At 37.9% G+C, this 13665-nt stretch overlaps 1 protein-coding gene across 1 annotated transcript; it reads left to right on the top strand.

Annotated features, from left to right (window-relative positions):
- LOC104727743 (ABC transporter B family member 2-like) lies at window positions 9398-13620 on the top strand. Its single transcript, XM_019233239.1, has 10 exons — window positions 9398-9652; window positions 9754-10013; window positions 10104-10644; window positions 10763-11142; window positions 11256-11653; window positions 11750-11991; window positions 12067-12314; window positions 12396-12808; window positions 12939-13279; window positions 13362-13620. The coding sequence occupies exons 1-10, from the start codon at window positions 9413-9415 to the stop codon at window positions 13563-13565; spliced, it is 3267 nt and encodes a 1088-aa protein (XP_019088784.1). The 5' UTR covers window positions 9398-9412; the 3' UTR covers window positions 13566-13620.

The raw sequence follows: 13665 nt of genomic DNA, 5'->3' as shown, positions 1-13665 counted from the left end.
CTTGTAACGTCTTGTATTCTTGGATTTAAGGCGGTGATAGTAGTCGCAGCAGGAGCGGTTGCCATAATTGCGTTTAATGCGGCTATAGTTTGGTTAAAGATCTGGTTGATGTTTGATTGCCATACTTTGATGTTTTTCTTTCCTTTTAGTTTGTTATTTTTTGTTCTTTTACAAAATTGTTCTTGAACTTTTCTTTTTCTTACATAGGAATTTTTTACTAGATTAATAAATTTTTTGTGGTTAATTTGTTAAGGATTTATAAGTTTGTTGAAACTTAAGAATAATAAGGTGATATTCTAGATACTTTTCAAATAGAAAATGGGATCACATTATATGTATTGTATATCGAAGGTATCACGATAAATAAGTTGTTGAAAACATAATCAACAGCACATGGTGAGTTTTTTTACCCACCATTGTCGTATATATATATATATATATATATATATATCTAATGAATACTTGCTTATAGATACCAAGATATAAATTAAAGGGTATGTAACGATAGATATATAATGGGATATATAGTAATAGTCATATCAATTTCTTGGGTTTTGAGTGTTTGATCGTTGGTTGTTCATTTCAGAATCTTAAAGAAGTAAATTAGTCTAGGAATGTATAATAACGATTAAATAAAAAGAATAACATCATCACATTTACATGTATTTATGTATATGCATACACACATAGATTTGCATGTGTATCAAGTAATAAAGCATAGAGATATCACATGATCTTAGTGATATTCAAACAAAGCAGGAACTTCCCTGAGTTCATTTTCTTTAAAATTAAATGTCATATACAAACCATCACCCCGCGCGCGTGTTTAGGCTTCCATCACTTGGAGATATAGATAATCATATAATTTTTAATGTATTATTTGCATATAAATTATGTATATTTTTTTCAAAATTTGTTACTGGTTTTAGTTTCTTAGTTAACTGTACATGCATATTGCTAGTTTCCTCTTCTTGGACAAAAAATTGATATCCTACAGACTAGAGACTAATTATATATATTATATGGAAAATATAATGAAAATGCAAGTTTAACAAGTGGAAAAAAGGTCGAGTCAGGAGAATATATGAGATATACGAAATGGATATAACAACTGCGTGGAATCGTAAAAATTTGGTCACTTCATCAGGACTTGACTATGCATCATTCGGGACCAGCCAAAAAACATGTAAGCTTGACAACTGGACCCCCACCACCACACTATAAGCTCATCGGATCATCAGTCATCACCACAACCAACATAAAGAATTCTTCTCCTTCTTGACTTTGCGTTTTTTTTTTCTCTTTAATTTCTGACAAGAGATATGAACGAATGATTTGTGTTATTTATTATGTGATCTAAAAGTTTGTATTTATACAAGTTACAAAGCCAAAAGATATGGCAATATGTACCAAAAGGAAATCTAAATATATACATATATATCCTAATAACTTGTGTATCAAGTTTATCCTTAATATCCCCCTCAAGTTGGAGCATGCAAATTTTGAACATCCAACTTGTGTAAAAACACATCAAATTCGCGTTGGCCTAAAGCTTTAGTAAGAATATCAGCAAGTTGATCCGTAGTGTCGACATGAGAGGCTTTGACGGTACCATCCACGATATAATCATGAACGACATGACAGTCTATTTCAATGTGTTTTGTGCGTTCATGAAAAACCGGATTAGAACTTATATGCAACGCCGCTTGACTGTCACAAAATAAAAAGATGGGTGCCTGATGATCGATACCAAGCTCGAAGAGGAGGGATTTCAGCCAACGTAACTCGCGACAAATGGTAGCCATGGCGCGATATTCAGCTTCAGCGGAATAACTTGAGGTAGTCTTTTGTTTCTTAGTTTTCCAAGAGATAGGAGAGTCTCCAAATTGAACAAACCAGCCAGTGAGTGACTTTCGAATTAAAGGACAACCAGCATAATCAGAATTACACCAACCTTTCAAATGAAGAGGAGAGTTAGCACGTAAGAGAATGCCTTGCCCAAGAGTCCCTTTTAAATATCGTACCACTTTCAAAGCAGCTTGCCAATGTGCTTCTTTCGGTTTCTGCATGAATTGAGACAAAATATGGATAGCATAAGAAAGATCTGGTCGTGTAGATGCGAGATAGACAAGACGTCCTACTAAGCGACGGTAGGCCTCCGGATTAGTTAAAATCGGACCATCAGCAAGAGCTAAACCATGATTTTGATCAATAGGAGAATCAGCAGGTTTGCAGCCTAACAAGCCAGCTTCTGTCACAATATCAATAGCGTATTTGCGTTGACAAAGATAAAATCCCTCAGGACTACGCGCAATCTCCAACCCCAAGAAATATTTAGCATGTCCTACAAATTGTTGTATAGCCGAGGGAGAATTACCAGATATGATCAAGTCATCCACGTAAACAAAGATTTGTAGCGAGATACCATCACGACGAAAGACAAAGAGAGAATAATCAGAGCGGGTTTTCTTAAAGCCATACTTTTTAAGAGCATCGGCGAGTTTGGCAAACCAACAATGAGGAGACTGTTTGAGCCCATATATTGATTTTCGAAGTCGACAAACCCTTGTATCGCCAGGTAGTGAAAAACCAGGAGGTGGTTTCATATAAATTTCTTCGTCAAGATCACCGTAAAGAAAGGCATTATGAACATCCATTTGATGTACTTCATAATTTTGTTTGGCTGCAATATCCAAAATTAATCGTAACGTAGTCATTTTTGCAACTGGAGCAAAGGTTTCGTTATAATTCAAGCCTTCGACTTGATGATTACCTAGAGCCTCCAAACGCGCCTTGTAGCGTTCAAGAGTGCCATCGGCTTGAAGCTTGATACGATAAACCCATTGACTACCAATAACCGTCTTATGTGGCGGTAAATCCACCAAATCCCAAGTATGATTGTCTTCCAGCGACGTGACCTCAGATTGCATTGCCAATTTCCATTCTTCATAAGTCATTGCTTCTTTGAAAGAACGAGGTTCAATAGCAGTTGACAAGGCAACAAGATAACTGCAATAAGTAGGAGAAAATCGATGTGAAGACAAATAATCTGACAAGAGATGGACCGTACCTGAGGATGGTTGAGGAGGAAGTGTCGTGAGAGGAGGGAGAGGAGAGACAGAGATTGTACCAACAACATAATCACTGAGATAACCAGGAGGCTTTTTGTGTCGTTTACCAACACCAAGATCTACAGGAGATGAAGTCGAACTAGAAGTCCCTGCGGTTGTAACAGAGGAAACATGCAGAGGTTCAATAGTAGAAACGGTTGATCTACTCGGGATACCGGTCAAATGAGTCTCAGGACCAATTGGTCTAGCACTTTCATCATCTGGTATTGCTGGCTCAGAAGGAGGATCAATCACTGAATCAGATGGAGGGTCAACCGATCCTTCTTGGTCGAATATGTGAATAGGATCAGAAAGTTGTTCCTCCGAAGATGTTACAGCTAGAACAGGAGGTGAGATAGTCGGAAGATTATCACTGATAGAAGCATCTGGTGTATCCAAAGAGAGAGGATATTTGCCTTCATTAAAAACAACATCGCGAGAAACAAAGAAGACTTTGCGATCAAGATCATATAACCGCCAACCCTTCTTGCCATATGGATATCCGACAAAGACACAACGTTTGCTGCGAGATGTAAATTTATCACCATTGTGATTCAGGTTATGAGCATAAGCGAGACATCCAAAAACTCGTAAATGCTTATATGACGGAGGTTGACCATATAGAATTTCAAATGGAGTTTTACCATGAAGAACCTTGGAAGGTGTACGATTAATCAAATATGCAGCAGTAAGAACGCAGTCTCCCCAAAACTGAAGAGGAAAATGACCTTGAAAGCGTAATGCCCGAGCAACTTCTAGAATATGACGATGCTTGCGTTCAACACGACCATTCTGTTGCGGTGTATGAACACAAGATGTTTCGTGAAGAATCCCTTGCTCATGAAAATAGCGTGACATACACATAAATTCTGTGCCATTGTCACTCCGAATACGTTTCACTTTCTTGTTAAACTGACGTTCAACTAGTTGCAAGAAATTACGGATCTTGTGAGAGACAGTGGATTTATCCGGGAGAAGATACAATCACACAGCTCTAGAACAATCATCAACAATAGTCAACAAATAGCTAGAGCCACAAAATGCAGGAGTGCGATACGGACCCCAGAGATCACAGTGGATTAAATCAAAAATCTCGTTTGCATTATTAAAAGAATCTGGAAAAGGATGACGAGTTTGTTTTGCTCTTAAACAAATATCACAACTCTCTTGTAAAAGTTCATTACTATTATTAGATAAACTACTAACACCAGGAAGTTGGCCGAGAACCCGAGAAGAGGCATGCCCTAGACGCATATGCCACAAAGCATAATCCTTGCTAACACCGGTTTGATTAGAAGCCACAGTCTCAACAGCATGGAACTGGTACAATCCCTCTCCCACACGAACACTAACTCCAATCAGCGTCCTCATAATGTGGTCCTGTAGAAGCAACAATTTATCAGTTACTTGTCCCACAAGGAAATTATCCGTAACAAGTTGGCCAAGCGAAATTAAATTCGTATGAAAGCCAGGAACCAAATAAACATTTTTCAAGCAGAGTGTAGGTGTCAGAAAAATTGTGCCCTGTTGAGAAGACAAGACATCCTCTCTAGCAGGCAATTTGACATAGACAGGAGTAATAGGCCGGATATCCTGAAGTAATTCAGCCTGTCCGGTCATATGATGTGTGGCCCCGGTGTCCACAACTTAGACGATTTGAGGGGTTGTTGTGAGACTCTTACACACGTTGAACATTACGCCATTGTTCATCAGAGAGACCACTCAAGCCTTGTCGATTTTGCGTCATTGAGCGGGAGAGTCGAGATTGCAGCAACGGAATTAACGGCAGGAATTTGAGTGATATTTGCCCGGGGAGGAAAGCCACGACCACGTCCCATAGGAGCAGAGGCAGGTCCGCGCGAAGTGCTTTTGGTGCGTGATCGATCTTCCCACCACTCGGGATATCCAACCACCTTGAAACAGGATGAAGCTTCATGACCAGATCGACCACAAGTTGTACACATGCGTGAGGGATCACGGTTGATGCGAGGTGCGTCATGAGGTGTTGAACTGTTGCGTGGAGGAAGTGATGATTGGCGGGATGAAGAAGTAGATAATTGAGATGCAAAACTCAGTAACTCAGCATCCTTTGTAGCACCAAGACGGATTGTTTCATTATGAACAATCGTTTGATGCACACTGTCGAGATCGGGGAGGGGAGATATAGCACAAATTTTGATCGGATGACACCATGCACAGCATCATCAAGTCCGGGGAGGAAGTCATGAATCTGCAAAACTTCAAGTTCTTTGTCACGAGCAGTGTTGAGATCACACTCATACTTTCCACATGACCATCGCTTGGAACTCATGCATTCAGCAATACCATCCCAGAGTTTTGTTAATCGACCAAAGTAATCATCAATAGAAGATCCATTCTGCTTGCAAGTGGCTAAAGCATTACGAAGCTGTTGCAACCGAGCCCCACTTTTGATTGAGAACCGTTTCTTGATTATATCCCACAAGTCACGTGCAGCTTCACAAGTGTAGATGGAAGATCAAATTTTAGGTTTAATAGTGAGTTTAATCCAACCCACAATAAGATGATTATTAGCGGTCCAATCTTCAAGCTTTGGAGAATCGTCCGCCGGTTTTGGAATAGTTCCATCAAGGAAACCAAATTTCTTGCGTGAACTGAGAGCCATCCGAAGATTTAAAGCCCATTCATCATAATTTTGGCCATTGAGAAGTGGTTGAGAGATGATGGCACCCGGATTATCACCGGACGTGAGATCAAAAGGTGAGATTGTCTTGTGTGAAGGATTGGTCGTTGTAATTGACATTGTACTGAAAACAAATTGTTATTGCCGAGAGGCTTAAAAGAGGAGATGGATGCTCTGTTTTTGAGAGGAAAAACAAAGGAAAAACAAAGAGAAGATCAAAAGATGACGAAAAGAAGAAGAGGCCGAGAGGCTTTCTTCAGAAAAAAAAAATATAGGGTTTTAGAGTTTTTAGATCGGCTGCTCTGATACCATGACAAGAGATGAATGAATGATTTGTGTTATTTATTATGTGACCTAAAGGTCTCTATTTATACAAGTTACAAAGCCAAAAAAAATGGCAATATGTACCAAAAGGAAATCTAAATATATACATATATATATCCTAATAACTTGTGTATCAAGTTTATCCTTAATAATTTCTTCTCTTTGCAACATATTTAAATAGTTAATTGGATAGACTAAGTTCTATAGTGTGAAACTTGCTAAAATTAATCTTCAAGTTTCTTTTTCTTTTTAAATAATATGAAAGCTATTGAATAGAAATCTGCTAAGTTTCAAAAAAAAAAAAGTAAAAAAATTATTTTTAACATATTCTGTTTACAGTTATTTCTTGTATTTCTTAAGTTTTTTACATGAATAAAAGATAATTCTTCTCTTCTCGAACGGATGGTAGAAGTTGAATCTTCTTAATCCAGCGGACATATACATCTAAAGTCCAAACAAACATGTGAACGCGTTTTGACATAAATACAATCATCAATTCATCATCTTATAATACTAATTTCCTTTGAAAAAAAAAATACTAATTTCCTTTCATTAACGTCTTTTTTTATCGATAAGTTAATTAACATCATGTTTGACTTCATTGTAGTGGTGGCGATGTGTTGAAGTTTTGAAAAGGGGTATGCATTTTTGGTTTACTTATAGTTTAGGTTTGGTGTAAACTATAGTGGAGTTCTGACCAAAAATAAAATGGTACAGCTCAATTTATTCGGTCAGAGTTTCATTTGGTTTTTGTAAGAATTTATATTTATAACTGATGATATAAATGAACCATTTACCCCTATATATAGATGATTATATTTATGAATACAAGGAGCATACTTTGGAATGGACATTTCAATAGTTAAAAAAAATTCAAACAAAATTGATTCAGTGACTGCATTTTTATTCAGTTGATGTATACACTTAGAACATTTAAATATATAAAAATACTTAGGTTCACATCTAGAGGTGAACCTCTCCATTCACCTCTTTTTTTTCAACCAATCAAAATCTTCTATACATTATCTCATTTTAAAAATAAATTAAAATTAAATTAAAAAGCAAAACCAATTAAGGAAACAAATTTTGTATACTTTTAATTAAGGAAAATTAAATATTGGCTTGATTTAGATTTTACAATTAGAACAAAATTATGTGTCAGTTTGGGTTTACAAATAAATTGTTTAGGGTTTAGATTTTACAATCAAAACAAAATTATATGTCGGTTTAGGTTTACAAATAATTTTTTTAGGGTTTATATTTTATAATTAAAATGAAATTATATGTCGGTTTGGGTTTACAAATGAGATGGTTAGGGTTTGGATTTTACAATTAGAACGAAATTATATGTCCGTTTGGGTTTACAAATGAGATGGTTAGGGTTTGGATTTTACAATTAGAACGAAATTATATGTCCGTTTGGGTTTACAAATGAGATGGTTAGGGTTTGGATTTTACAATTAGAACGAAATTATATGTCCGTTTGGGTTTACAAATGAGATGGTTAGGGTTTAAATTTTACAATTAAAATGAAATTATATATCGGTTTGGGTTTATAAAAAAGTGGTTTAAATTTTTAATTTTATAATAATGTATACAAATTTTATTTTCTTATTTTACAAGGAGGTGAATGAAGAGGTGAACCTAAGTATTGTTCTTAAATATATATAGGATAGGAGTAGTTGAATTATCTGTGTAAGCGTTGACTATTACAGTTTGCAAAATTGAGTCTTAAATGACATGCTCAAAATATGCAAACTCTTTACACGAAAATCGATACTTGTTTGTTCCTTTCACCATTGATAAACCCTTTGAAATTCCATTACCTTTACCGTGAACAAAATAACGAACCGAGAAAACTACGCTAGTAATATCAAGTAATTAATATACCAACATAATTTGGTAAAACTAAACGCAATCCCAAAATAAACGCGAGTGATCGGACTCTAACTAAGAGAGTCATTAACTAGCTAGGGTCACACCATAAACGTACACGTAGAGCTTCACACCAAACAATTCTCGCTGAAACCAATAAACTTGGTCTTATATGTCTTCTTTCATTTAATGTCTCTCACTCTTCTCTCATCTCCCTTCCCCTCTAACCACTTTCCTCCCTTAATTCCTCTCCCTATATTTATTTTTCTCTTATTTTTCCATTCATTTTACTCTCCAACTAATTATACACGCTCACCACTTTAAGCTGAAAAAATGCAGCCGTCCGGTGATCCAACGCCGGAGAAAGACAAGGCGCAGCCAAAAGTGTCACTGCTTAAGCTCTTCTCCTTTGCAGATTTCTATGATTGCATTCTCATGACCCTCGGATCCATCGGAGCGTGCATTCATGGCGCCTCGGTTCCTATCTTTTTCATCTTCTTTGGCAAACTCATCAATATTATTGGTCTTGCTTATCTTTTCCCAAAACAAGCCTCTCACAGAGTCGCCAAGGTTTGTCTATATATATATATATATATATATTTTTTTTTTTTTCATTTTTCCTTATGATATAACTCGAACTTTTACAATAAAATAAAACTTGAGATTCTTAACAAGATTAGTCGGAAATATAAGAGAAATTTTTACCTTGATTTTGGTTTAGCAGATTGAAATTATATAATTATGTAGTCCAAATAATTCGAATGAATTGTGCTAATTATCCTGTATTATGTTTGTTCGGCTTACATTTTTACCTTTTTGGTGCAGTACTCACTGGATTTTGTATATCTGAGTGTGGCTATACTATTCTCATCATGGTTAGGTAAATAAATTTAAGTATTATATAATTAGTTTTTAGTTATAAATTTGAAGTTAGTAAATAACNCTAATTAAGGCATGGCCTCGGTCGATCAAATCTATATAGGCATTTAGGTGTTAAATTTTCAAATCTTTTACATGGCTTGTTTTTTCCCCACATGGCTTGATTAATGTGCAATGCAACAATGGCTTAATCCAATAATGCTAAACATTAATTTTTTTTTCTTTCTGCATTAATAAAGAAATTTTTCTCTTCTCATAACTTTCTAAACATATTCTAGCATTCTTCATTTTTCTGAGACTCCAAAGTATATTTGTATATGCCTTTATTTTCTTTTTATATGAAACTTTTCGGTCCCTGATGCAAAAATAATAAATGCATTGTCTTTAATTCGGTTATAGCTGCAAAATGCATTTATAAAGGCAGTTGAGTTTGATACAATTTAATTTATATTTTAAATTTTGACCTATATTTCGGTTCTTTACAGCTAGCTAGCCACAAAACAGTTTGATCCGCTTAAATTTCAAAATTTCAGTGTGATGACAAAAATCTGGTTGATGATTTATGACGAATTGTCTGGATTACCGGTATATTTGGTTGCAGGTAGGGAATTTCTTGCACTACATAAGCCGGTTCATAGCCGGTTTTGCAATTGGATTTACTAGTGTATGGCAAATAAGTCTCGTCACTTTATCCATAGTCCCCTTAATCGCTTTAGCCGGCGGTATCTACGCGTTTGTCGCCATCGGACTTATCGCCCGTGTCCGGAAATCATACATCAAGGCCGGTGAGATTGCGGAAGAGGTTGGTTACTTCTCGGACAAGAAATCTTTTAATTATATTCTTCATAAAAATGTCTAGTGTTCTGGTGTTTATGTTTATCATATATCTCTATGATAATTCAGGTGATTGGGAATGTGAGGACCGTACAAGCATTCACCGGTGAAGAAAGGGCGGTAAGATTATACCGAGAAGCTCTGGAGAACACGTACAAGTACGGGAGAAAAGCCGGTTTAACCAAAGGACTAGGTCTTGGATCGTTGCATTGTGTCTTGTTTCTGTCTTGGGCCTTGCTCGTATGGTTTACAAGCATTGTGGTTCACAAGGATATCGCCAATGGTGGCAAATCATTCACTACCATGCTCAACGTTGTTATCGCTGGCCTGTAATATTCTTATCCTGTTTGCTTTCACTCCACGTTTGCTTTGTTTTCTTTTTATGAATCATAAAGTTTCTGTTTTTGGGTTTTGTGTAGGTCTCTTGGACAAGCGGCGCCAGATATTTCTGCTTTTGTGCGAGCAAAAGCTGCTGCTTATCCGATTTTCAAGATGATTGAGCGGAACACAGTGGCAAAAGCAAGCGCAAGATCCAGTCGTAAACTTGGGAAAATAGACGGGCACATTCAATTTAACGACGTGAATTTCAGTTACCCATCTCGCCCCGATGTGGTGATCTTTGACAAACTAAACTTAGCTATCCCTGCCGGGAAAATCGTGGCACTTGTTGGAGGAAGCGGGTCAGGGAAAAGTACGGTCATATCTTTGATCGAGCGGTTCTACGAACCCATTTCTGGAGCAGTGTTGCTAGACGGGAACAATATCAACGAGCTGGATATTAAGTGGTTAAGGGGACAGATTGGTTTGGTTAACCAAGAACCAGCTCTTTTTGCAACAACGATTACTGAGAACATTATGTATGGCAAAAATGACGCGACAGCTGAGGATATTGCCCGTGCTGCAAAGCTCTCAGAAGCAATTTCGTTCATCAGCAATCTCCCTGAAGGATTTAATACTCAGGTCAGTCAGTTGGATACCTTAGAATGCAAGAAACAACTATAGACCCTAGATGAGATTTTTACCTTAGGGTACAAGAAACAACTACAAACCGTAAAACTCTGTTTTTTTTCACTCATAGGTCGGCGAGAGAGGGATTCAACTATCCGGTGGACAGAAACAAAGGATTGCTATATCAAGAGCAATCGTGAAGAATCCGTCTATACTCTTACTGGACGAGGCAACAAGTGCTTTAGATGCAGAGTCAGAAAAGAGCGTGCAAGAAGCATTGGATCGAGTGATGGTTGGGAGAACAACGGTGGTGGTCGCTCACAGACTCTCAACCGTAAGAAACGCTGACATCATAGCAGTTGTTCACGAAGGGAAAATCGTGGAGTTTGGAAACCACGAGAATCTTATATCTAATCCGGACGGAGCCTACTCTTCTCTTCTTCGTCTCCAAGAGGCTGCCTCATTGCAGCGTAACCCTTCCTTGAATCGCACGTTAAGCAGGCCACATAGGTACTATCGTGTAACACCATACTCTGTCTCTGATCATTTTCCGTAGAAAATACAAAACCCAAATTAAACGAAATCCTTAATTCTCATAACGTTTTTTCGTTCTTCATTTGCAGTATAAATTACTCTAGGGAACTATCAAGAACAAGGTCGAGCTTTTGTTCGGAGAGGGAATCCATAACTCGACCAGATGGGGCCGATCCATCCAAAAGGGTGAAAGTAAAACCGGGACGTCTATACGCTATGATCCGTCCGGACTGGATGTACGGTGTCTGTGGCACGATATGTGCATTTATAGCTGGATCTCAGATGCCCCTTTTCGCACTTGGAGTCTCGCAAGCCTTAGTTTCCTACTACAATAGTTGGGATGAGACTCAAAAAGAGATCAAGAAGATAGCTATCCTCTTCTGTTGCGCCTCCGTCATCACCCTAATAGTCTACACCATTGAGCATGTCTGCTTCGGTACTATGGGAGAGCGTCTCACTCTTCGTGTCCGCGAAAATATGTTTAGAGGTTCGTCTCAATGCTAGTTTTATATCAAATGAATAAATTTAACATATATCTCATTTTTTTGTTATGTGATGTGTTGTTCTGTTTTTGGTTTTGTAGCGATCTTGAAGAACGAAATTGGGTGGTTCGATGAGGTGGACAACACAAGCTCAATGTTGGCATCGCGGCTTGAGAGTGATGCGACTTTGCTTAAAACCATAGTGGTCGATAGGTCGACGATTCTACTCCAGAACTTAGGTCTTGTTGTGACCTCTTTCATCATCGCCTTCATACTTAACTGGCGTCTCACTCTTGTCGTCTTGGCCACATTCCCATTGGTTATAAGCGGCCATATCAGTGAGGTAACGTACGCACCGTTTTGCCAGTTTTTGAATGAATGTTTGCGTTGGTGTTTATGTTTTCTGTTATATTTGTAGAAACTTTTCATGCAAGGATATGGAGGAGACTTGAGCAAAGCATACCTAAAGGCCAACATGTTGGCAGGAGAATCTGTTAGCAACATCCGCACGGTCGCCGCCTTTTGTGCTGAGGAAAAGATTCTAGAACTTTACTCAAGAGAGCTTATAGAACCTTCCAAAAGTTCTTTCAGGCGTGGACAAATTGCTGGACTTTTCTATGGTATCTCTCAGTTCTTCATTTTCTCTTCATATGGCCTCGCCCTCTGGTATGTCTCTCTCTCTATGCGCACAAATTTAAAAATAGAATCTAATTGTAAAGACTGAAACAGTCAGTTTTGATTTTATAGGTACGGATCAACTTTGATGGACAAAGGATTAGCGGGATTCAAATCAGTGATGAAAACATTCATGGTTTTGATTGTGACGGCGTTAGCTATGGGTGAGACATTGGCTCTAGCTCCGGATCTTCTGAAAGGAAACCAGATGGTTGCGTCTGTGTTCGAGATCTTGGACCGGAAAACTCAGATCGTTGGAGAAACCAGCGAGGAGCTGACTAATGTGGAAGGCACGATTGAGCTCAAAGGCGTCCACTTTAGCTACCCTTCAAGACCGGATGTTGTAATTTTCCGGGACTTTGATCTGATAGTTCGTTCTGGAAAGAGCATGGCGCTAGTCGGACAGAGTGGATCGGGTAAAAGTTCTGTCATTTCACTCATTCTCCGGTTCTATGATCCTACTGCCGGAAAAGTCATGATAGAGGGTGAGTGCATTTGACTTAGAACTCTGAACACAAAATTTCTTGGGTCTCAAGATATCTCTGAACACCAAGGTTTCAAAGAAAGTCTTTGTTAAGCTGAATAAGCTGTTTTTTTTTCTTATCCCAATTACAGGAAAAGACATCAGGAAACTAGATTTGAAAGCACTGAGGAAACATATTGGTCTGGTTCAACAAGAACCTGCACTTTTCGCCACAACAATCTACGAGAACATTTTGTATGGAAACGAAGGAGCATCTCAATCTGAAGTCATCGAATCAGCTATGCTCGCAAACGCTCACAGCTTCATCACCTCTCTTCCGGAAGGTTACTCTACCAAAGTAGGTGAACGTGGTGTTCAGATGTCAGGCGGTCAGCGACAAAGGATTGCTATCGCTAGAGCCATCCTTAAGAATCCAGCGATTCTATTACTTGACGAAGCCACAAGCGCTTTGGACGTTGAATCTGAACGTGTGGTAAGTTTCTTTACCACTAGACTTTTCTATAGTTTTTATTCGACATGGAGTTTATGAGTTTACAACGTATGAATTTTACTAGGTACAACAAGCATTGGATCGGTTAATGACTAATCGGACAACGGTGGTGGTTGCTCACCGGCTATCAACAATCAAGAACGCTGACACAATAAGTGTATTACATGGAGGTAAGATCGTAGAGCAAGGCAGCCACCGTAAACTCGTTCTGAACAAGACTGGTCCATATTTTAAACTCATCAGTCTTCAGCAGCAGCAACAACCTTAAGTACACTATACTTTATTTCTTTAAAAACTCTTCACTCCTTTTTTTTTTTTTTGTTGCGGAAAATATTGAGCATATATATATTCTCATTCAATGTGATTAT

Source organism: Camelina sativa, chromosome 11 (assembly GCF_000633955.1).
Source record: "Camelina sativa cultivar DH55 chromosome 11, Cs, whole genome shotgun sequence".
NCBI lineage: Eukaryota > Viridiplantae > Streptophyta > Magnoliopsida > Brassicales > Brassicaceae > Camelina > Camelina sativa.
Note: the sequence above shows the minus strand (reverse complement) of the source record. Positions and strands in the feature narration are given on the sequence as shown.